The 26,618-nt window shown below is 44.3% G+C and overlaps 1 protein-coding gene across 1 annotated transcript in view; it reads right to left on the bottom strand.

Annotated features, from left to right (window-relative positions):
• The window catches only part of LOC126456813 (Down syndrome cell adhesion molecule-like protein Dscam2), a 389,296-nt gene that overhangs the window by 48,241 nt on the left and 314,437 nt on the right, over positions 1-26,618 (bottom strand). Inside the window, exons 28-29 of the mRNA XM_050092611.1 lie at positions 26,111-26,299; positions 6,331-6,516 (exon numbers count right to left, since the gene is read on the bottom strand). Of these exons, the coding sequence (XP_049948568.1) occupies positions 6,331-6,516; positions 26,111-26,299 (375 nt within the window). The remainder of the gene's footprint in view (positions 1-6,330; positions 6,517-26,110; positions 26,300-26,618) is intronic.

Consider the following 26,618-nt stretch of genomic DNA (forward strand, 5'->3'; position numbering starts at 1 on the left):
CTTACAGGATAACGGTGCGAAATTTTGATTTGTTATTACAAATTTAAGGTTTTCATTTGACTCACCCTCGTACAATGCTAGGTCTAAGGAGCAGTACTGAGACACAGTAGATGATACACGTGCATAGCATTTCAGCAAGAACACTGAGTTTAGTAGGGCTCTAATCAATTCAGTTTGAATACAAGAGAAAATATAATACATCCCTCTTTTAAGGTTTAACCTGTGCATAATGATTCCTATTAAATCATACTGCAATAGAAAGAGTTAATTTTTTGTCGGAGCTTTGATCTAATGGAAGTTTCAGACACTAGGATGTCATCCTGCATCAATCATACCAATTCATATGACCAAAATGTCAGATGGTCACGTAATGTGGATGCTCAAGATACATAAAGAAAAGCTGCAATGGTGCCAGTCCATGTTAATCTTGACCTTGGAAAGGGAAAATTATACGTTCAGAGAAGCACAGTGATAGCATTAGTTTTGCTGGATTTGAAAAGTAAACATCCTGTGCAATCTATGAAGAAATTTTCAAGAAATGTTTGGATATATTTTCGAGTTGTTTATTGGCTAGTGTTAAATCACCTAAAACACAGAAGTGAAGCAGATCCAAGACACATGAAAGAAAGAAAGAGAAGGAACACTGAGAGGCAGCTGATATGTCATTTTGATGTAGATGACAGCACAGGTCACAGAAACGCAATACCGTTTATGGTTGCATATGGCCCAGGATGACAAGTACAGTTAAAAGAAGTAGCCAGAGGTTGCCATGAACTTTAGATATCAGAAACATATAAGGCCATATCTGGAGAATGAGTAGAATTATATTCTCTAGATATGGGTAGGAGACATTTGAGCAGTCATTGATGGCGACACTCATAGTTTAATGTGTATTGAGAAAGTCATGTACTGAGTGCAGCAACAAAGGTTACATTTATTTTTACTTCAGCTTGCATTGGGCTTAGAACTGCTAAGTTTTTTCTCTTGCACATGCAGCATAAGAATGTCTGCACAGTTACTCATAAAACTGCACTATTGTTAATAACAACTTCCTCATGAATAAGAATGTCCCACTGTATGGATATTTGGGAAGCCTCTTAATACATTAACTTAAACTACATATGCTATTTTGAATAGATGTTAAAGACAATGAGGAACACTCTAAAATCTACTGCCTTAAAAAAAGCTGTTAAGTTTAGCTTATCATACATGCCCATAATTACTGCAAAACTGCCCACTGAAATGTGTCTAGCCTGCATCTAGTCACACTCCCATGGTAATCTCCCACATACATAATACATTTGTGCTAGCACCTTTTCCAATCTCGGAAGCACTTCTGGAACTCACTTTTCGTTATGGTGTTTAGCTTCAGCAGTTCTGTTTTTCTCTCATCAATGGTGACAGAATGATGTCCTTTCAAGGTTCTCTTCAGTGTCAGAAATAAAAAGAAGTATCAGGGGGCCATGTCCAGCAAATATAGTGGCTGAGGCAACCCAACAGTTTTGTTTTTTGCCAAAAAACATGAACAAGCATTGAAGTGTGAATGGGAACATTATCATGATGCAACTTTCACAAGTGGTTTTGCCACAATTCTGGTGATTTTCTTTGGATTGCTTCATGAAAGCAGCACGTAACTTCCAGGTAGTATTCCTTACTGACCATATGACCATATGGCAGGAACTCATGATACACTATCCCAATGTGACTGAGGAAAACAGTTAGAAGAACTTTCACATGTAATCAAACTTGTCAAATACTTGTTGGTCTTGGGTCTTCAGGCAGTTCCACTTCAGAGAAGCGGGTCTTAGTTTTGATGTTACATCTGTATACCCATGGTCTTTCACCTGTTATAACCTTCTTTATAGATTCTATATCACTGTTGACTTCATCTAGTGAGTCCTCATCAATGTCTGCACAGCATCGTTTTTGGTTGAAATTCAGCAATTTCAAAACAAACTGTGCTTTTCATGTCCAAAACATCCAAAAAAATTGCTTGGCATGAGCCAAAGGATAGGTAGACATCAGTGACCTCTCTGATGGGGATTCAGCAATTTTACAGAACCATTTTATTTACTTCTTTCACACTGTGGTCAGTAATTGATGTGGTAGGGCATCCAGGTGGTCGTCATCTTCAATGCCTTCTCAACCCTCTTTGAAATGTTTATACCAATCGTAAACTCTTGTCTTACTCATGGCAGATTCCCCAAAACCATAGTCAACATTTTGAGTGTGGGGCTGTATTTTATTCCATTTTTCAAACAAACTTTAATTCTAGAAACATCCCCTCGGCTGTGGCTACGCCATGTTTCCGCAGTATCCTTTCTTCCAGGAATGCTAGTTCTGCAAGGTTCAAGGAGAGCTTCTGTGAAGTTTGGAAGGTAGGAGATGAGGTACTGGCAGAATTAAAGCTGTGGGGACGGGGCATGAGTTGTGCTGGGGTAGCTCAGTTGGTAGAGCACTTGCTCGTGAAAGGCAAAGGTCCAGAGTTCGAGTCTTGGTCTGGCACACAGTTTTAATCTCCCAGGAAGTTTCAAAATTTAATGCAAATTCTTTGGTCTATCTTTTCCGAAAGTAAAAATTTGATGAGCACCCAAAAACACTTATTACCTTATTGATGTCAACGATAAACTAAATATTCAAAACAGCTGAAAATGTGAACACACATCATTAGGAGATGTTACTGTGTATTAGCTGTTATAGTACACACCATCATAAATTAGTAAAAATAAATCCTGGCTTTTGTATGAGTTTCAGGGACAGCATAATTAAGATATAAATCAAAATAGAAGTTTCTGAAAATGTAATAAACAGTGATAGAGGTTCCAATTTAAATAATGCTAGGTGTCCAGCATTCTATTTATTAAAATCTCACCAGCCATAACACCCACCAGAATTGGAAAACACTGAGAGAATGTGCATTTCACATGACAGCAGTGCAAGATCTGAAATTCATCAAAGGGTGTAGTGGACATCAGGAACTGAACTCGGCTATAAATAACAGCATGAGAACAATAGTTCACAGTTTGGTTGAGTCCAGCCAGTGAGTACACATAACAGCAAAACTTGCAACACCTGTAGCTGAGGGCTGGGTCAATCATCAAAATATTGCACAGAAAATGGAAACAACAACCTGACAAAATGCCTGGAGGCACACCGTTGATACACTGATACTTTTCTTAGGGGTGCAGCCAGACTCGCAAGTAAAGTTTACACAATATTTCAATGGATCAACTGGCCATCATCTTTAGGTGAGATGCTGCTGCCAGTAAGTTCCATCAAACAGATGCCGCACTGGAGCCGGTGCCATTACAGGTCAGCAAAGAGTACTTGCACATTTATAAGGGTCACGAGTGCTGCCCCAAAGGTAGGAGCAGCACTGCCGGTGATGAAGGCAAACAAAATTGGGGTACCACTGCCATAAATGTCAAAATATTCTGGCAACTGAGTCAAAGAATGTATTTTAATGCAGATCAGAACAGGGTTCCACAATGAATTCAGGGGAGTAGTAAGAACCTCTGCTCGTCTAATTTCAATGGATTCCACAGAACAAAATCCCAGTAACAGGAAGCAGCAGCAACCACACCATCATCCTCATCATCATTATAATGAGTTCAGGAAATTGGCAGGTTCTTAACACCACTGTTGTCTTCACAATTCCATTCCAGGTCCACTGCTTTGTAGTCAGGTATGTTCCTCTTTCCACTTCAGCCAACATTTTTATTCTTCTCTTTCCTGTTTTCTTCTGTCCTTCCACTGTATCTTTACAGCTGTTCTCAAAATTCCCATTCCTCACAATCTCATAAAACAGGGTGTATCATAAAGAATCATCCAATTTGCCTCATCTATATTTCTGAAGCTAATAAATATATACAATCAATCCGGTTTTTAATGAACAGGAAACTCAAAAAGTTTTTATTTTTATTTTATTTCACAGGCATTCAATATGCCCACCTTGAGATGCATGCCATATGTCAGTGCAGAATTCAAACTGTTCCCACACTGCAGTGAGCATGTCTTGAGTTACAGCTACCACAGTTGATCTGTTATGTGATCTCTCAGTTCATTCACTGTTGTTGGTAATGGAGGCAAATAAACAGAGTCCTTTATAAACCTCCACAAGAAATAATTACGTACAGTCATGTCACAGCTGCAAAATACTAACGCGAATTCTTTACAGGTGAATGGAAAAACTGGTAGAAGCCGACCTCGGCAAAGATCAGTGTGGATTCCGCAGAAATGTTGGAACACGTGAGGCAATACTGACCCTACGACTTATCTTAGAAAATAGATTAAGCAAAGGCAAACCAACATTTCTAGCATTTGTAGACTCAGAGAAAGCTTTTGACAATGTTGACTGGAGTACTCTCTTTCAAATTCTAAAGGTGGCAGGGGTAAAATACAGGGAGCGAAAGGCTATTTACAATTTGTACAGAAACCAGATGGCAGTTGTAAGAGTCGAGGGGCATGAAAGGGAAGCAGCGGTTGAGAAGGGAGTGAGCCAGGGTTGCAGTTTATCCCTGATTTTATTCAATCTGTATATTGAGCAAGCAGTAAAGGAAACAAAAGAAAACTTCGGAGTAGGTATTAAAAGCCATGGAGAAGAAATAAAAACGTTGAGGTTCGCCGATGACATTGTAATTCTGTCAGAGACAGCAAAGGACTTGGAAGAGCAGTTGAACGGAATGGTTGGTATCTTGAAAGGAGGATATAAGATGAACATCAGCAAAAGCAAAACGAGGATAATGGAATGTAGTCTAATTAAGTCGGGTGATATTGAGGGAATTAGATTAGGAAATGAGACACTTAAAGTAGTAAAGGAGTTTTGCTATTTGGGGAGCAAAATAATTGATGATGGTCGAAGTAGAGAGGATATAAAATGTAGATTGGCAATGGCAAGGAAAGCGTTTCTGAAGAAGAGAAATTTGTTAACATCAAGTATAGATTTAAGTGTCAGGAAGTCGCTTCTGAAAGTAGTTGTATGGAGTGTAGCCATGTATGGAGATGAAACCTGGACGATAATTAGTTTGGACAAGAAGAGAACAGAAGCTTTCGAAATGTGGTGCTACAGAAGAATGCTGAAGATTAGATGGGTAGATCACATAACTAATGAGGAGGTATTGAATAGAATTGGGGAGAAGAGGAGTTTGTGGCACAACTTGACAAGAAGAAGGGATCGATTAGTAGGACATGTTCTGAGGCATCAAGGGATCACCAATTTAGTATTGGAGGGCAGCGTGGAGGGTAAAAATCGTAGAGGGAGACCAAGAGATGAATACACTAAACAGATTCAGAAGGATGTAGGTTGCAGTAAATACTGGGAGATGAAGAAGCTTGGACAGGATAGAGTAGCATGGAGAGCTGCATCAAACCAGTCTCAGGACTGAAGACAACAACAACAACAACAACAACATGTCCAGTGACCTTGGAGGCCAGTAATGTAAGGCTGAATCATTTGGTCCAGTGTGCTTGATCCACCGTTCAGTAATCCTTTGGTTTAAAAATTCCCACACTTCCAGATGCCACTGCTAACTAGCGGGAAACATGTAAAACTCAACAGTTTTCTCTTTCCAACAGTACGTTGTTCATGCACATATGTCAAATAACATAATAGTTATGATTTTTTAAAAATCAGATGATTCTTTTTGATACACCCTGTATTTCATTGTGTGTCCTTGTACTAAACAATGCTCTGCCACTGCAGATTTTTCAGGCTGTTATAATCTTACGTGATGGCAATATTTCCGCACACCTGTCCTCAACAGTACAAACAGTTAATGTATGCTTTGCCCCAGAGGCATGAAATCTTCTAAACACAGGGCTTCCTCAGCCTCAGATCATCTTTAACACACAAATGGCCACTGATCTTGGCTATTGGTCAAAACACAGTCTGGATGTTTCTTAAAATTCTATCTTAAATGATAAACTCCCAGCATAACGGTAGGTAAGCAGTTACATCTTTCTGTGTGTACAATGATGGCGCCAACTCCCAGAATGGTGTTCTGTCCTGAGCTGCCAGAGTTGGCAGTCATGTGTGTGTGAGCTGTGCTTGACTGTGTGTCTAAATGGTGTGTGTTGCTTTGTTTCTCTTTTGCTGATGAAGGTGACTTTTAATTGTGCCTGTCTGCAACTTAATGTGCCTTCTTTGTGGTAAGTAGCAATCTATCTTTTCCTACACTGTTGATATTCCTATGTGGAGTTCCCATTAGTTGCTTTTAAAGATATAATAAGCTCTTTTATGATCACATTACTTTCTTGAAGTTATGTATAATTGTGTAAGTGCTGAAACGAGATATAGTATAAAAGAAGACCAAGGAATAATTAATTACTAACCTGCACCTTTTGTCTTAGCAGTGAGTATGGCACTGTGTGGGCTGTTGCCAATTCTATTTTGTGCAGAAATAAATGCATGGTAAGTTCCTCCACAGCTTAGATCTTCCAGCGTGTGGGTAGTCTTCTCAGCTTCTAAATTAACTTCTTGCCAGTTTCCATGATCTCTTTTGTAGCTCAGCATGTAACCTGAATAATCACAGTAATCTGTTAGCTCACATTTTAACTGTGTTGTGTTGCATACAAGACATCAAAGAATCTTCTATTTGAATGACAGTACAATTACTGTAGTGTAGGAATTGCCTCTCATGGGGTAAAACATTATGTTGATTTTACTTGATGTGATGTCTTTTTTTAATCTGTGAAAATAACATCTACAGAACCCAAAAGTCATCTGAAAACAGTGATTATAGGGTCATAAATAATCATACTAAATAAAAATAGTTGACTTAATTGCATGATGAAGATGCAACCTACTACACACACACACACACACACACACACACACACACATACACACACACACAGAGAGAGAGAGAGAGAGAGAGAGAGTTTGAGTGTATCGTAATGCTACACAAAACCAATAATGTGGCCACTAAGAACAAGAGTTTATTTATCCACATTCAAATAAACAATGAACATAGAAACAGTACAAGAAGCAGTAGAAAACATCCTGAGGAGGATCACTGGTTGTGCTGTCTATATAGAGAGAGCTCTGGTAAGCAGCATGGCTGATGTTGTTCCATGCACACTAGTCTTGTGACCCACTGCAGGTGGCCTCTGATGGCTGACGTGTGCAGCTGCCACAGGTGGACTATTTGTAGTGTAGCATTTCAGTGGCCTGACACCACAGTACATATTCAGGTTTTGTGTGCAGGGTTACAGCATCGCACCCATATTGGGGAAAGGATGCTCCTCTGATGCGGGCATCAGGATGACTGATGACAAAACTGCAGTCCCTGGAGTATATGCCATACGTGATGACAGTGACAGTGGAATGAGATGAGTGGAAGTGGTGCACCCGCGGGCATGTGCAGCGACCACCTCCAGCAAAAAACCATAAAGGATGATTCGTGACAGTGGCACTGGCAGCATCTCAATGTCTGGACCCTCCGCATGAGTGCACTGCACTCGTGGTGAAGGTGCTGGACACTAGGTAGCGGTTGCTGGACACATCAGTGGTGAAGGACATGACAGTGCCACCCCAGCTGGTGGCAGGCATGCATGTTGTAGCGAAGCATTACAGGAAGGGCCAGCAGCATGTATTGGGGCGCTGGATCCCAGAGGAGAGGCAGGAGATGGCAACATCCACAAGGTGGGTGGGTCCACCCCTTCAGCAGGGATCCCCTGAGAGGCCGAGACAGATGCTGAGGGAGGTGGAGACGGCAGACCTGCTGCCCTCGCTGTGGCACAAGGGAACAGCTGGTCATGTTGGTGAACCACCAGACCCTTACTGGTGCCACCATAGAGAGGCGGCAGCCACAACAACTGTGGATAATGGCTAGAATCCATTTCGGTCAGCAGCTGACACCTCTAAGCCCAGACGGTGGACTCAGGAGCAAACTGCAATGAGGGCCGCACCACTGGATATTGGTGGGATGGCATAAACAGTTGCAGGAGGGAATGTGGCAGGTGACTACGGGACATCTCGCTGCCCCACCAGCGTTAACCTGTAGCAACTCAAGAGTTGTGTCAAGGTGTAGTCCATGGAAGAGTCAGCAATGTAGTTTTTCATTTGAATCCTGAATATGCAAACAAGCTGTCTCATCTCACTGTTAGATTGGGGATGGAAAGGAGGAGCAGTCACATGGCAAGTGCCTTGGTGGCTGCAGAAATTGTGGAAGGTCTGAGACACAATCTGTGGAATGTTATCTGTCATTCACAAGTGTATTAGGATATCCTTCACTAGAAAATTTTTTGACAGGGTCTGAACCATAGCCTTCTCTGCTCCGGATAATATATGGAAATTCAGAGGAAGCATCGACATTTAACAGCCAATAAGAATTTATGAAGGGTCCCACAAAATCAACATGGATGCGTTCCTACAGTTGTTCAGTGTGTGCCATGGAGAGAGCATCACCTGCAGTGTTGCCTATTCTGTATCATACTGAGGACAGGCTGTGACAAGATGCACAATGTCACCATAGATACCAAGCCAAAACAGATGTTGATGGGCCGATGACTTGGTATGAGAGATCCCCCCCCCCCCCCCTCCCCATCCCCAGTGTCCCTGATGTAGGAGATGAAGTGAATCCCACCATAGAGTGGTCAGGATCACAATCCTGTGACAGTCCATCCATAGCTAAGAGAACAAATTCATAGACAAACAGGTGATGAAGGAGAGCAAATTAGTTATGTAAAGGATCAGAAACCATGCTGAACAAGGTGAACAACTCAGTGCAAAACTGGATTGGCAGCAACAGCAGCTGCAATCCATGAACCTGCAATAGGAAACTCTTCCACTGTACATTGCACCGCAACATCTAAGTGAAAATGAAGGATCTCATCCTGATCAAAAGAAGGATCTGGCCCCATCAGAACCTGGGACAGTACATAGGCATTGGTTTGCTGCACAGTAAGCTGAAAATGTATTTCATAGTTTTAGCGAGACACAAATAAGACCAAAAACTGTAGGTGATGTGTTGCTTTGTCAGGCAATGAAGCAGAAGGATTAAACAATGACACCAAGGGCTTGTGGACAGTAATAAGGTGGAACTTTGACCCATATACATGAACACATGAAACTTGCTGAGGGCTTTGACTTCCTGAGGGCTCAGACAATAGCAAGTGCTTCCTTTTCAACTTAGGAGTAGCACTGCTGCGTGGAGTTGAGCGTTTGTGATGCTTAAGCTATTGGGCACCGAGAACCATCCTCATAGTGATGTGCAAGATCAGCCCTGAGTCTATATTGAGAGGCATTTGCAGCCTAAACCAGCTGGTGGCGAGGATGGAAGGTAGCCAATCAAGGAGCAGAAAGTAATTAGGATATCAAAAATGTGAAAGAGTGTTTGCAGGCCAGCACCCATCAAAAAGGAACGTCTTTGTGGAGCAATTCGTGGAGAGATTGTGACAATGGGGCTGCACCCAGAACGAATTTGTGATAATAATCAATTTTCCCTAAAAATGCCTGGAGTTCTTTGACAGTGGAATGGTAAGGTAGACAACATTCCGAGAAACCCCAAATACAAATTGGGTGGCTGAAAAAAGTGTGACTTGGCCAAGTGAACATCAACCCTGCTGTATATAAAACCATGAACAAGGAGCATAAGTTGCGTAAATGCTCTTCCAAGGATGCTTCTGTCATCCCAATATCACCGAGATGGTTGATGTTCCCTGTAACAGACATCATCATCTGTTCCAAAAAATGTAGAAAAATCACAAGGGCAGTAGGTACACTGAATGGAAAGTGCTGATATTGGTGCAATCTGAAGGGTGTGTTAATCACAAGGAATTTTTTGAAAACCCATCCAATGGAACCTGTATATAGGCTTCAATTTTGGAGAAATGCCAGCCCCTGGCGAGTTTGGGCATTAACTCAGCCTGATGGGGCAAAGGATAGGTGTCAATGAGATATTAACTGTTAATGGAAACTGTTAAGTTGCCACAGAGGCAAAGCTGACCTTTGGTGTTTTAACCATCACGAGGGTGATAGACAGCTCACTTGATATAATAGACTGTGTGACCCAATGACGTCAGCCTGTCCAATTTTGATTTCACTTTATCATGCAAGGACACCGGAATAGGGCATACCTGGAAAAAACACAGCTGCACCTTAGGTTTACGGGTAATGTGGGGCCCAAAATCAGTGGCACAACCTAATCCATCCAAAAATGGAGACAAGAACTCAGAACACAGAGAATCTAACCACTGGTGAGGTGCATCTCATCTGAAAAAGAAAAACCAAGGCACCAAAAGCATACTGACCAAACAAATCATCCACAACCAGAGATTTGAAGGATCTAACCATGGATTGACACACAGTGGTAGCTGTAAAGTGCCCCAAAACTGGAATACACTGCATGTTGTAACTCACCAAACACAGAGTAACTGTAGGCAATGTCGGGGACCCCAAATTCACATAAGCTTGTGAGTTCAGCAATGTCACAGCTGCACCCTTGTCCACCTGTAGTCAGAGCACTTCATCCATCACTCATGCTTCAATAAACAGCTTTTTATCATTTGTAAGCATTGGAGATACACAATTGACATCCATGTCCACATCTGCAGGAGAGAACTGGGAATGACACAAATACACTATATGTCCTCTTTTCCTACAGTTGTTGTAAGTCATCCAGCACTTAGGGCACACAGCTTGTCATGTTGCATGAAACAGTATGGGCAAGATGGGAGCACTGAGTGCTGCCATGGCAGTGGTTGCTGTTGTTGTTATTGTTTGCATGTTGCTCTCCAGTGCAGCACTTAGGCTGCTGCATTTGTACAGCTGACACATTGTACTCCCCATGAGAACTAACTGACACCTGATGACCAGGAACATGAGCCACCACAGCAATGTCACACTAAGCTTCAATCTGATCATCAGTAGCATGAAATACCTCAAAACATTGAGCAGTATTTAACAATTAAGCCAAAGATGGACTCTCACACTGTAGTGTGTACTGATGCTGCTCCTTGTCAGGAGCCAACTGTATGATGGTATCATGGACATCTGAATCAGCATAGGAATCATTATGGGCATTGGTAACAAACTGACATTTGTGACGGAGGCCATGGAATATGGCCTCCCGAGCCCAGTAGAACAGGTGGGGCTGTTTATGACAACAGAAATTGACACACGCTGCAATGACATGTGTTTGCTAGTGGTGATAATTGGACAACAACTTACACATCTCGTTGAACAAAAGCGATGCTGATTCCTGGGGTTAACTGGCCCAACAACTGGTAAATGTGAGAGTAAATAAAAGAAATAAAGTTCTACATATGTTCAGGTTAGTGACAGCAAAAGCAAGGAAGTGTTGCTGAAACTGCTTCTTGTAAGCCTTCCAATCTTCGACCACAGATTGCAAGGGAGGAAAAAGTGCCACATATGCTGATAGAATAGAAGCCCACATAGTAAACGTGGCAGACAAATTTGTGATAGCGACCATAAGAGCCTGTTGCTGCTGCTCAAGAAGGGATTTGAGCATTGCCTCCATTAACATGTGGACTGACAGAACAATCAAATAGACTGAGCACAAAGAAACGAACACCACACTCATCACTAAGTGTGTAATAATGCTAGATACAACCAATAGTGTGGCCACTAAGAACAAGTTTATTTATTCACGCTGGAGTAAATGACAAAACACGGAAACAGTTCAATAAACAGTAGAACACAATGTGAGGAGGAATGCTGGCTGTGCTGTCTCTGTGTGGAGGATGACTCAAGCAGGCAGCATAGGGGGCCACGTGCTGTGCGCTCTAGTCTTGCAACCCACCACAGGTGGTATGTGGAGGCTGGCCCACATAGCTGTTGTTGGCAGACTATTTGAGGCATAGTGCACTGGGAGCCTGGTGCTAGGCACATATCCAGGTATTGTGTACAGGTGGGGTAAGGGGAGTGGGTGGGTGGGGGGTGGGGGTGGACGCCTACTGTTTATAAAACACTTTCAGTAACAGTTAGATGATATTTGAGAAAATGAGAAGTGTTTTGTAGCAAGATGAAACCGCAAATACCATGTTATTCAAACTTTCTGGAAGATTAAAACTGTGTGCCAGACCGAGACTCAAACTCGAGACCTTTGCCTTTAGCGGGCAAATGCTCTACCATCTGAGCTACCCAAGCACGACTCACGACTCGTCCTCACAGCTTCAGTTCTGCCAGTACCTCATCTCCTACTTTCCAAACTTCACAGGAGCTCTTCTGCGAACATTGCAGAATTAAGCACTCCTGGAAGAAAGGATACTGTGGAGACATGGCTTAGCCACAGCCTGGGGGTGTTCCAAAATGAGATTTTCACTCTGCAGCAAAGGTCCCGAGTTTTGAGTCTCAGTAAGGCACACAGTTTTAATCTGCCAGAAAGTTTCATATCAGTGCACACTCCGCTGCAGAGTACACAGCAGAAACAGGGTCATACCTCCAACAACAGCTTGTTACAACTACAAATGTTGACAATGGAAAGGTGATTGATGTGGCTATTACGTCAAAATACTGTCACTGTACAAACGAACTGAGCAACCAACATAGTGATAAGTGTATAGCAAATTACTCAGGCAACAGTGGTGGTATGGAGGTTGCTGGAGTAAAGACAATATCTGATCACATTTTTCAGTGGTATGATGTATATTATTTACATTATTTGGGGGACAGTGATTCAAAAGCCTTTAGGCATCTTATGAAAAGTAAACCATATGGAAATGTTGAGATACAGAAGCTTGATAGTATGAGGCATGTTCAGAAAAGAATGGGAGCTAGACTTACATGTCGAAAGACGACAATGAAAGGAAAAATGCTAAGTGATGGAAAAATATTGGATGGTAAAGGGAGGCTGACTGATGCTGCAATAGACTATATTCAGAACTGTTATGGTCTAGCAATCAGGCAAACAACAGATGATGTGTAAGCTATGAGGAAAGCTGTATGGGCACTGTTTTTCCTCATTGCCTCTGCAAATGAGCATCCTACTCATGGGTTATGTCCTGATGATCAGAACAGTTGGTGTAAATATAATTGGGAAAAAACAACAGTAGAGAATTACAGTCATCACCACAGTTTACTAGTGGCTCTAATGGAGGAAATTAAACCAGTCTTCAGGGATCTGTTTGATGTAAACCTCCTGAAGAACACAAAACCTAAATGAAACTTTGACAGTGTAACATGGCATCATCTCCCAAAAACAGTGTTTGTGGGTTTTAACACACTTCATTTTGGTGTATATGATGCTGTCACATCATTTAACCAAGGTCACAAAATTCCAGGTTCTTGAGCTACTGGGAATTCCTGTTGGCTCCCAGATGGTGAGTGTCAAGTTGGTCTTAGATCAGGCTAGGATACGAGATGCAGACAGCTCTCTCAAAAGTTTAGTAAAGGAGGCACAGATGATGAAAAGAGGCGATGTGAAAAGATTTTGGAAAGCATTCAAAGACGAAGACTGTAGCTGCACACCAGGGCTATTTCAACTTTGAAGTAAATTTCCTGACAGTTTCATTTCCACCTTTAATGTACCTTTTCTCAGATTTTTACTGAAAATAGAACTGTCAAATTTTCTGTGAGTGATTGGACAGATAATATGAAATGTACTGAAATGGTATTATGCCCATTACCTGCAAAACAAAAAATTACGGGCAATAATACGAAAAGTGTAGCTCATAGAGTAAAAATTTAATATTCGAGTCTTTGATCAAGATTTTACAGTATCATTGTTTCAACATTGACAGGACACATAATGACAGAATTAACTCTCTAACTAATACAGATTCTAAGAAAAGATACCTTATATCACATACAATTTTACATTGTGAAGCTGTCATTTCCATGTCCCCTTAACTCAAGCCCAAGCACAGCTCACATGGCACTAATGCTGCAAGCATCCCATACCCAAGCTCCATCTGTCGTTATCCATTCACACCATTTTCCTTATGCTCACAGCTTCTCTGATTTTGTTTCTCTGATTTCATGCACATATCTCATATTTGGCATGCTTTGAACTGACTTCTACACGATGCTGCCGTTGCATGGATGTTTCTGATATTATCGAGGCAGTCTCCAAGGACAACATTCACTTGTCTGAAAACAATGCACATACGTGTGGCACTTTAATTTTTATGTGTTTCTCACCATGGTTGCAGTGCTGATATAAGAGTGCAATCAAGGGCTCTCTAAGTGCAACGGCACATCTCAGTGCTCAAAAATGGTTAAATCAAATATTTTGTTGGATAAGAAATGTTCAAAATGCATTGTGAAAGGTATATTTTGCATGAAGTGTAATTGCAGACTACAAGAAAAGTGTGTGAATGTTAATTTAAAGCTCATAAAATGGAAAACGTTAGTTGTAATAAAAAGGACAAATGTATATCCACTACAAAGAAAAGAGATGATAAAAATGATTTCCTGTTAAGAAGTGATTTCACATTTAAAAAATGTTACTGTGCCAGATCAAAAGATTGATCTGCAATCCAGAATTTGATCCCACCAGCTAAACAAATATTTTAAATACATGCTGAATGTGAAAAAGAACACACCCAAAAATGGTACTGAAACAAAAGTACTGACAACTGCAGAGGTGTTTAATCCATGTGAGCATGAAATCCACAGCAGCAGTGAGGAAGAAATCTTAAGTGAACATGGAATCTGAATAGAGAAGGGAAAACTGTGTGCACAACCTCCAGGCTGGTAGTTCATGGTGTTATTCACATAAGATCAGTAAGTGATTCTTACGTCAGTACCAAACAGGACTATCGAAGGATGTTTAACATATACAGAAGAGGGCAGTACAAATGGTTACACATTTGTTTAACCCATGGGAGAATATCACAGAGATGCTGAAGAAAAGAATCTGAACTTGCAGACACCCGTAGACAAATGCAATTTGTAATGTGAAAGAGTACTTACAAAATGATGTAAACAATATAATGGAAGGAAACATTCCACGTGGGAAAAATTATATATAAAAACAAAGATGAGGTGACTTACCGAACAAAAGCGCTGGCAGGTCGATAGACACACAAACAAACACAAACATACACACAAAATTCAAGCTTTCGCAACAAACTGTTGCCTCATCAGGAAAGAGGGAAGGAGAGGGGAAGACGAAAGGAAGTGGGTTTTAAAGGAGAGGGTAAGGAGTCATTCCAATCCCGGGAGCGGAAAGACTTACCTTAGGGGGAAAAAAGGACAGGTATACACTCGCACACACGCACATATCCATCCACACATACAGACACAAGCAGACATATTTAAAGACAAAGAGTTTGGGCAGAGATGTCAGTCGAGGCAGAAGTGTAGAGGCAAAGAAGTTGTTGAAAGACAGGTGAGGTATGAGTGGCGGCAACTTGAAATTAGCGGAGATTGAGGCCTGGCGGATGACGAGAAGAGAGGATATACTGAAGGGCAAGTTCCCATCTCCGGAGTTCGGATAGGTTGGTGTTGGTGGGAAGTATCCAGATAACCCGGACGGTGTAACACTGTGCCAAGATGTGCTGGCCGTGCACCAAGGCGTGTTTAGCCTCAGGGTGATCCTCATTACCAACAAACACTGTCTGCCTGTGTCCATTCATGCGAATGGACAGTTTGTTGCTGGTCATTCCCACATAGAATGCGTCACATTGTAGGCAGGTCAGTTGGTAAATCACGTGGGTGCTTTCACATGTGGCTCTGCCTTTGATCGTGTACACCTTCCGGGTTACAGGACTGGAGTAGGTGGTGGTGGGAGGGTGCATGGGACAGGTTTTGCATCGGGGGCGGTTACAAGGATAGGAGCCAGAGGGTAGGGAAGGTGGTTTGGGGATTTCATAGCGATGAACTAACAGGTTACGAAGGTTAGGTGGACGGCGGAAAGACACTCTTGGCGGAGTGGGGAGGATTTCATGAAGGATGGATCTCATTTCAGGGCAGGATTTGAGGAAGTCGTATCCCTGCTGGAGAGCCACATTCAGAGTCTGGTCCAGTCCCGGAAAGTATCCTGTCACAAGTGGGGCACTTTTGTGGTTCTTCTGTGGGGGATTCTGGGTTTGAGGGGACGAGGAAGTGGCTCTGGTTATTTGCTTCTGTACCAGGTCGGGAGGGTAGTTGCGGGATGTGAAAGCTGTTTTCAGGTTGTTGGTGTAATGATTCAGGGATTCCGGACTGGAGCAGATTCGTTTGCCATGAAGACCTAGGCTGTAGGGAAGGGACCGTTTGATGTGGAATGGGTGGCAGGTGTCATAATGGAGGTACTGTTGCTTGTTGGTGCGTTTGATGTGGACGGACGTGTGAAGTTGGCCATTGGACAGGTGGAGGTCAACGTCAAGGAAAGTGGCATGGGATTTGGAGTAGGACCAGGTGAAACTGATGGAACCAAAGGAATTGAGGTTGGAGTGGAAGTTCTGGAGTTCTTCTTCACTGTGAGTCCAGATCATGAAGATGTCATCAATAAATCTGTACCAAACTTTGGTACAGATTTATTTATTTAACTTTGGTACAGATTTATTGATGACATCTTCATGATCTGGACTCACAGTGAAGAAGAACTCCAGAATTTCCTCTCCAACCTCAACTCCTTTGGTTCCATCAGTTTCACCTGGTCCTACTCCAAATCCCATGCCACTTTCCTTGACGTTGACCTCCACCTGTCCAATGGCCAACTTCACACGTCCGTCCACATCAAACCCACCAACAAGCAACAGTACCTCCATTATGACAGCTGCCACCCATTCCACATCAAACGGTCCCTTCCCTACAGCCTAGGTCTTCGTGGCAAACGAATCTGTTCCAGTCCGGAATCCCTGAATCATTACACCAACAACCTGAAAACAGCTTTCGCATCCCGCAACTACCCTCCCGACCTGGTACAGAAGCAAATAACCAGAGCCACTTCCTCGTCCCCTCAAACCCAGAATCCCCCACAGAAGAACCACAAAAGTGCCCCACTTGTGACAGGATACTTTCCGGGACTGGACCAGACTCTGAATGTGGCTCTCCAGCAGGGATACGACTTCCTCAAATCCTGCCCTGAAATGAGATCCATCCTTCATGAAATCCTCCCCACTCCGCCAAGAGTGTCTTTCCGCCGTCCACCTAACCTTCGTAACCTGTTAGTTCATCCCTATGAAATCCCCAAACCACCTTCCCTACCCTCTGGCTCCTATCCTTGTAACCGCCCCCGATGCAAAACCTGTCCCATGCACCCTCCCACCACCACCTACTCCAGTCCTGTAACCTGGAAGGTGTACACGATCAAAGGCAGAGCCACGTGTGAAAGCACCCACGTGATTTACCAACTGACCTGCCTACACTGTGACGCATTCTATGTGGGAATGACCAGCAACAAACTGTCCATTCGCATGAATGGACACAGGCAGACAGTGTTTGTTGGTAATGAGGATAGCCCTGTGGCTAAACATGCCTTGGTGCACGGCCAGCACATCTTGGCACAGTGTTACACCGCCCGGGTTATCTGGATACTTCCCACTAACACCAACCTATCCGAACTCCGGAGATGGGAACTTGCCCTTCAGTATATCCTCTCTTCTCGTCATCCGCCAGGCCTCAATCTCCGCTAATTTCAAGTTGCCGCCACTCATACCTCACCTGTCTTTCAACAACTTCTTTGCCTCTACACTTCTGCCTCGACTGACATCTCTGCCCAAACTCTTTGTCTTTAAATATGTCTGCTTGTGTCTGTATGTGTGGATGGATATGTGCGTGTGTGCGAGTGTATACCTGTCCTTTTTTCCCCCTAAGGTAAGTCTTTCCGCTCCCGGGATTGGAATGACTCCTTACCCTCTCCTTTAAAACCCACTTCCTTTTGTCTTCCCCTCTCCTTCCCTCTTTCCTGATGAGGCAACAGTTTGTTGCGAAAGCTTGAATTTTGTGTGTATGTTTGTGTTTGTTTGTGTGTCTATCGACCTGCCAGCGCTTTTGTTCGGTAAGTCACCTCATCTTTGTTTTTATATATAAATGATGTAAACAGATAGATAAAAAAGACCTACTCATCAAGGGGCAGCAGCAGAGAACACACACACACACACACACACACACACACACACACACACACACACACAAAGGGATTAACTTTTACAAGCTTTTTGAGCCAGTGGATTCTTCTTCTGGCAGAAGAGTTGAAGGGGAAGGAAGAGGGGTGACAGAAAAGGACTGGAGAGGTTTAGGAAAAGGGGTACAGTTCAGAAAATTCACCCAGAACTCTGTGTAAGGGGAGACTTCCTGGACAGGATGAGAAAGAAAGACTGGAGAAGCAAAGATGGAAATAAAATAAAGATTCTGGAGTGGAATTAAAATTCAAAGTGAAAGGATTTGTGGCGTAGAACGTCATAAAATTCGATATTTGTTCTGTGCGTAAGTGTGCGATCTTTGAGGAGAGGGCTTTGGAGAGCATGTTGGACGCTAACGGCAGTTAGCCTCCGGACTTGTATCTGTGTAGACGCTAAGTGTGAATAAATCTGTATATGAGAGAATTCTAGTTGTTTACCTACAACTACATCATATTCCCTCACTGGTGACCCCGTTTTTGTGTAATACGTGTCCGAGTTACCGCCTGAAGGTTATTTACGCACCTACCGCGTCGGGTTTCTCCGCGATCGCGAGGGCCTTTGTTCAGCTCCAGACAATGGCCTTTCAGCATTCACCGCCGCCCGGATTCCATCAACATCTCTCCAGCACTCCTGCCATCGTAGTGGACATGCCGCAAGAATCTTCGGAATCCTTCAGCCAGAACACGCAGTGGAATTCATCGAGTGCCGCCAGTTTCTTCCAACCGCCAACGGTCGTGGACTCCGGCTTTGTTAGCCTGGACCTTCCCACGTGTTCTCCACAGAGTGTTGGTTGGAACATTTCTACTCCTGTGTCGAACACACAATTCAATAGAGTTCGTGGTGTCGAGCGAGGTTTTGCTACTTTGGAAAATCCAGTAGTAAATTCAAACTCGAATCAGTTCCCGCCACGTGTGTATCCTTCCGCGCCAGCTAGTCAACAGGTGTTCAATGCTCACCAAACAGCAAATATCACACCGAGTGTGCATCCTAATGGACGTGTGTGGGATCTTTGTGTTGCTTCTAATCAGGTCAACAATTCTGTGCTGGACAGTAATTACTCCGACATCTACAACCAGCCCCACCACTCACAGTCGAGTTAATACTGTGTGCATAACGGACATTCACCGGCGTACTTAAGCACTTGTGGCTTCTCTCCAAGCTACCACGTCAATGAGAATACACATTTTGACTACGATCCTCACACCGTTTGAGCGTCCGTCGCTTCTCAGCCGCCCCCCCGGCGTCAAGTGAATTTCGCGATTCCCGCATTACGGGATGCCAATAATCCGGACTCGCAATCTTCTGCATGCTCTACTTCCGTCCGAAGTAATAGGCGCACCTCCGCAGTGACTGCAGTGCCGAATCTGCCGAAATTACCAGACTTCAAACCCGCTCACCCGGAGTTCTGGTTTAACCTGGTTGAGCAAACATTCAATGTCTGTGCTTTGGACGATGACACACACTTCGCCTGTCTCATGAACCATCTTCACGACCACGTCGATTTAGTTTATGATCTGGTCAAAGCACCCCCCCTAGCAGGGAAGTATGCTGTGGCGAAACAAACGATACTGGAGCGCGTCTCTAAAACCAGGAGAGAAAATGTGTGACAGCTCATCTACGAAGAGCGTCTCGGCAACAGGTCTCCGTCCCAGCTGTGGCGGTGCATCCGTCTTCTCGTCGATGAGCAAATTATGCCTGATGACACGCTCGCAGAAATCTGGACTGAAAAGCTGCCTTTGCCTGTCCAGACTGCAATATCCGCGTATGAAGATAGGCCAGTAAATGAACGTTTACGCGCTGCCGACAGAGCATACTCCGCCAGGCAATGTGAGCTCCGTGCACTGCATTCTGGACGTGACCGCACTAAGACGCTTTCTGACGCCACGCCCTTGTCTGGTGCTGCTGATAACAAGTTTTTTAAACTAGCCGCCCTGCCTGCACCTTCAACTCCTCGCAACGACAGTGCATCGGCCTCTGTGGAAGACTCTGGGGCACATACTCTGTCACCTAGCAACTACCCACAAGGGCACAGGCCCGCCCAACCTTACTGTTTCTTCCACGCGAGATTCGGGGAGCAAGCTCGCAAATGCCAGTCACCATGTTCTTACCCAAACTCCAACCGCAGGTAGGCTACGGTGCCACCTCCTGCGATGTAAACAACGGGCACCATCCCACGTTGCACTCTGTTTCGGATAATAACAGTAAGTGTGGTCGAGTCTATGTTCGCGATTTACGATCAGGTGTATGTTTTCTGGTAGACACTGGCGCAGACATCTCTTTGCTGCTGGTTCGCCTAGCAACCAATAAAGTGCAACCACACAAAACAGTACTCCGTGCAGTGAACTTGTCTACCCTACAGTGTTCGGGTTCCACTTTGTATACAGTGAAACTTTCGCCTGAGTGCAAGCTGGAGTGCACGTTTCTAGTGTCAACAATTGAAGAACCTATTCTCGGAATTGATTTCCTCAAGCACTATCAGTTGTCACAAGATTTTGTGCAAAATAATGTGTTTTACCCCTCCCTTAACAAACATATTCCTTTCGCTTCGCCGACTGACAGTTCGGCTAACACCAAACATGTGTGCTGTGCTAAGAAGTGTGTAAACCTATCCTTGGAGCTGCAATCTTGGACAAACAAGTGGCTAGTGGAGTGCGCCAAGTCTTCTAAGTTGCGGATGGAATGTATGGAAATGCTGCTGCATCTCCGCGACATACACCACGAGTTGGCCTCCACACAACAACGCCTCGCGGCACTACAAGCAGACGACTCGTCGGCTACAGACAAGGTCAGTCCGTGCCAATCTGGTGTTCCCGTGCCCGTGCACGTTAACGACAATGTTGTGAACTCTGTAAACTGTGTCAGCACCCCCTTTTGTAATGATAGGGTATGCCCGAGTGCTCATGCTCCTTGCGTTACGAATGGAAAATTAACTTGCCAAGCTTGTGGCGATGAACTACAGCCATCTGCTGTCCGGCCACGCCCACTCGTGCCTACAGCGCTCGTAGCGGCACAGCCCGCTGCCAAGAACCAGTGTACCAACCTCGCCCATGTTAACACGTGTGCGGCCTTTACGCAGCCTACGAGCGGGTGGCACACCTGTACTTCCATGCCCTCAGCACCACAGCTTGGCCCGTCTGCCACTGCCTGCTCCGCTTCACAGACATCTGACTATTGTGCCGCGCCACGTATTGCAGTAGTCACTAACAGCACAGTTCATCGGTTACGTCTAACCGATGGGCCGCCCATATCGCAACGTCCACGCCACCTCAAGCTGGAATTTATGAAAATTGCAAAAGAACAATTGGACGATCTGTTACAAAAGGGAATAATTGAACCTCCTTCCGGTTGCTGGGCTAGTCCTATCCTGTTTGACCAAAAGAAAGACGGTGCTTGGCGTATGGTCGGAGACTATAGGCGTTTAAATGCCCGCACCATCATTGATAAATATCCGGTCCCACACATCGCAGACTTCAATCATGCGCTCACAGGTGCAAAGTACTTCTCTGTTTTGGACTGTAAGCACGCATTTCATCAGATTCCTATGGCTCCGGAGGACATTGAAAAGACTGCCATAACCACTCCCTTCGGGCTGTTCCAATACAAATTTATGCCGTTTGGGTTGAAAAATGCACCCCAAACGTGGCAGCGTTTCATCAATCAAACTTTATTCCATCTAGACTTTTGTTTCGTATATATGGACGACATATTGGTTTTTGCTTCTACTTTAGAACAGAGTGAGGAGCATGTTCAAGTTGTGACAGATATTTTAGCAGCCGCTGGTATTGAACTGAACAATAAAAAGACTCAATTACACCAGTCATCCGTCACATTCCTAAGTTATGTTGTGTCATCGGACGGTCTGACACCACCACAGGACAAGATCAAGCCTGTTCTCGAGATGCTACGCCCTCAGACCTACAGGGAATTACGCAGATTCATCGGAACAGTTAATTATTACCGGAAACATTTGCCAGCCGCTTCTGCGGTGCAGGCTCCTTTCGCAGATGCTCTCGCTGGTCCACAAACTTCTGGCACCCGCCAGGTACCATGGACATCAGACATGGATAAGGAATTTAATGAACTCAAACAGCTGTTGGCCTCCCCTGTCACTATTGCTCACCCACGGGCGGACGCCACAATGTTTATCACTACTGACGCTAGTGACAATGCTATCAGCGCGGTACAGAGTCAGACATACAACGATGTTACGACCCCCCTGCAGTTTTTCTCAAAAAAGCTAAACAACGCGCAGAAGAAATACTCAGCATTCGACAGAGAACTACTTGCAGTTTACGAGGCCATAAGACACTTCAGAACTGATGTTGAGGGACGAGATTTCTATGTGCTCACTGATCACAAGCCGTTGGTTCCTGCCATAAAAAATCCTGCGGCTGATCCGCCCCCACGACGCTTTCGTCACATCTATTACATCTTGCAATTTACAAATGACATTCGCTACATCCGAGGAGCGGACAATGTGGTCGCTGATTTTCTCTCGCGTGTTGGTGCTGTCACAACCTTAATTGACTTAACGGACCTGCCTCGGTTGCAATCGGCAGACCCCGATACCGTGCAGTTAATTTCAGACCACAGCTCCTCTCTCCAACCGGTACGCTCTACTTTCCCTGGCATATCTGACTTAGTGTGGTGTGATGACTTGACTGGTACATTGCGGCCATTCATTCCTAAGCCCCTTCAACGCCAGGTCTTTGACAAACTACACACATTAGCACACCCCGGTGTCAAGCCTCCACCTGTCTGGTAGCTGAACGGTTTGTCTGGAGAAACATGCGCCGTGACTGTCAGTCTTGGGCAAGGGCATGCATGGTGTGTCAACAGAACAAAGTTTCCAGGCACACTTCTCCACCCCTCGGCTGTTTTGCCCAACCTCCAGGCCGGTTTCACCATGTTCATGTCGACCTCGTAGGCCCTTTGCCCCCCTCCGAGGGTTTCCGTTACTTGTTTACAGCTATTGACAGGATGACTCGGTGGGCTGAGGCTGTGCCTGTTCCGAACATTACCTCTGAGACAGTAAGTCGAGCATTCTTAGATTCGTGGATCTCTAGATTTGGCTCACCTGTTTACCTCACCACTGACCAGGGGCGACAATTCGAGTCTTCAGTTTTCTCTGACTTATGTAAAATGTGTGGTATTGTCAAAATTCATACTTCTGCATACCACCCCCAAAGCAATGGGCTTGTTGAGCGATGGCATCGCACCCTGAAGTCTGCCCTGCGTTGCCATGACTCACTATGGACAGAGGCACTGCCCTTCGTGCTTCTTGGCCTTCGTGCGACTTTCAAGGAAGACCTCAAGGGGTCCGTAGCCGAGTTTGTATATGGCCAACCTCTGGTTTTGCCTGGAGAATTAGTCACTCCGACCCCACTTCCACGGCCCTCTGAACTCCCTTCACTTCTCGAGCGGGTGTGCTTGCACTGCAGCAAAATTCAGCCGCCACCTCCGGCTGCTCATACACCTCCGCGCGTGTACGTACCGCGCACGCTAGACTCTTGTGAGTACGTGTTTCTCAGAGACGACTCAGTCAAAGCCCCGCTTCAGTCGCCCTACACAGGTCCTTACAAGGTCGTCAAACGCTCTGAGAATAACATGGATCTCCTCATAAAAGACTCTGTAACCACGGTCTCACTCAACCGAGTAAAACCAGCTTTCATTGAGCCTCAGGTGAACCTCCCTGATTCTGCCCCTATTTCTCCCACTCCTGCTTCGAGCGGCCATCCATCTTCCCACACCATGCATTTGGGTATTGATTTTCCACAGCGTGTTTCTCTGCCGAGCACTGCTCCTTCTCCGCGTTCATCTAATTCGAGTGGCCAATCTTCAATCTTTTCGGGGCTTCACTCCTCACAGCCCTCGCAGTCGAACTGCCAACCACTCGGATTCTACCATTGTGTTACCATCTTCGTGTGACAGCTCTTTTGTCATGCCGTTCAATCCATGCTGGCTCGTCGTTGCCTTCGGTCACGGTCCCTCGTCTGTCAGCTGATCGCCCGAGGTTGTCTCCTGCACAGTCTAGTGCACCTGCCACCCCCCTCTTAGCAGATGCTTCCCCCTGCCATGGCTTTCCCACACCTCCCTGCCTCCCTACCATTGCTCGTACAGGTGCCATCCAAGAATTCACAACACATGTGCACCCTGATGACATACATAAATTATCTGTGGTCGTAGATGGCGATACAGTGTGTGTGGTACTCGCGTGTGACAATATTGAGGGAGGAAGTGCAGAATCTCGTGTGGTGCACCGCTTTAAATTGAGCAGAAGTGCTGCGTGTGGCAATTTGCGTGCCTTTGTTAGGCCTTCTGGCAAGGTGATTCTCCGCCTGCCGGCTGACGAAGTGCTACACCTTCACTCCAGGACGGGACGTCGTCTTCAGCCGCCGGCGTCGCTTGCTGACTTCACCGTCGACGTACCGGGCTTCACCCCCCCGGTCTCCTACCAGTCGACCGCTTCCGCCTGACGCAGAAGAACTGTATGTTACCTTCCTAACTTCTCATCCCCCCCATTCACAGGGACGTACTCCATACTGCATGGAGAGGGGAGGGGGGGGGGGGGACAGTTAGCCTCCGGACTTGTATCTGTGTAGGCGCTAAGTGTGAATAAATCTGTATATGAGAGAATTCTAGTTGTTTACCTACAACTATACCATATTCCCTCAGATTCAATGATACAATTCACTGATGACATTACTATAACGAGTGAAAGTGAGGAAGAATTACATGATCTCCTGAATGGAATGAACAGTCTACTGAGAACAGAATATGGATTGAGAGAAAATCAAAGACAGACAAAAGTAATGAGTATGTAGCAGAAAAGAGAACGGTGAGAAATGTAACATCAGGATTGATGGTCATGAAGTAGATGAAGTTAAGGAATCTACTACCTAGGCAGCAAAATAACCAACGACGGACAGAGCAAGGAGAACATCAAAAGCAATACAGCACTGGTAAAAAGCACATTACTGGGTAAGAGAAGTCTACTAGTATCAAACACGGGCCTTAATTAGAGGAAGAAATTTCTGAGAATATACATTTGGAGAACAGCATTGTATGGTGGTGAAAAATGGACTGTGGGAAAACCAAAAAAGAAGAGAATTGAAGCATATGAGATGTGGTGCTACAGACGAATGTTGAAAATTAGGTGAACTGATAAGGTAAGGTTAAGGAGGTTCTGCACAGAATCAGAAAGGAAAGCAATATGTGGAAAACACTGACAAGGAGAAGGGACAGGATATAGGACATCTGTTGAGACATCAGGGAATGACTTCTGTGGTGCTTGAGGGAGCTGGAGGGCAAAAACTGTAGGAGACGGAGACTGGAATACATCCAGCAAATAATTGAGGATGTAGGCTGCATGTGTTACTCTGAGATGAAAAGGTTGGCACAGGAGATGGATTCGTGGCCGGTCACATCAAACCAGTCAGAAGACTAAAAAAAATAAATTATTCTAGGTACAGAAATCTCTAATGCCAAAAGGTGACAGGTACACAAAGAGCTTATCAACACCTTTTGGTCACACAATTCCATGTCACGTGTCGCCAAACAAAAGGGTTAAGAGCAAAGCAACTTTTCTACAAATATTTACATGGAGTACACTATAGAGTGTGAATCCAGCATTAAGCCACACACCTGCCAGGTAGAAACAACAGTTGGTGATAGTTCACAGTTGAGAGCTTATACAGAAGTGACACAGGTGTGTGGCACTAAGTGCCTGCCCCCTGTAGACTCCTGCATTGTTGACCTAGCAACAGTTACTTCCTACTTTCTTGATACAAATGAATATGACCTGTGTTATGTGACGATTGTGGAGATTAAGTTAAATAACTTACACTGTCTACATTTCGTCCCAACTGAGTCAATTATAAAGACACGTTTGTCACTCCTTGCCTACAGTGTCTCCCTGTGATTACTTGTTACTATAAATCTTTTGTGTTTTAATTCAGAGGTCCCAACAGATTTTACAGTCCCTGTAATGTGGGCTTTCACCATACATTATTTACTGACTATAATGCACAATGTTGATAAAAAGTATTGTACTCAGCTAACTATTAGATAATTTTCGCACTCTTAAGTAAATACATACCCAAAATTGGTGCACCTCCATCTTCCGGAGAAGTCCACTGTAGTTTAATGCTGTGATGGTCAGAACCAATAACTTCCAGTAAGGGAACTTCAGGAGGCAAAATTATAATGATCTTGTAACTTATTTTATCTTCACCAAACAAGTTTCTTGCATAGCATGAGTAGTTTCCCTCATTCTCCTTCTTCAAATCTAGCAAACAGACATGCAACAAACATTTAGTTTTGGCTTACAAGATTAAAAGGAAAGAAAGAAGCAACTGACTACACTTTAGGCAATGCCTATAGCAGAACAAAATTAACTCTCAATTGTTAATAAGTGCCACCCCCAAACACCATTACAGAAAGGAAGAAGAGTATATATACCACAGCGGTGGAGCTTTTGTCAGCTGGTAGGATTATAAGGTCAAGATCACTTTTTAGGTGGTGGGCTGTGATTCTTTCTCTGGGTGAAGGGTTAGCTAGCATATTGGGGGATTTTGGGAATGTTGGTGAGGCAAGGTTTGATGTTA

This window comes from Schistocerca serialis, chromosome 1, assembly GCF_023864345.2.
Source record: "Schistocerca serialis cubense isolate TAMUIC-IGC-003099 chromosome 1, iqSchSeri2.2, whole genome shotgun sequence".
NCBI lineage: Eukaryota > Metazoa > Arthropoda > Insecta > Orthoptera > Acrididae > Schistocerca > Schistocerca serialis.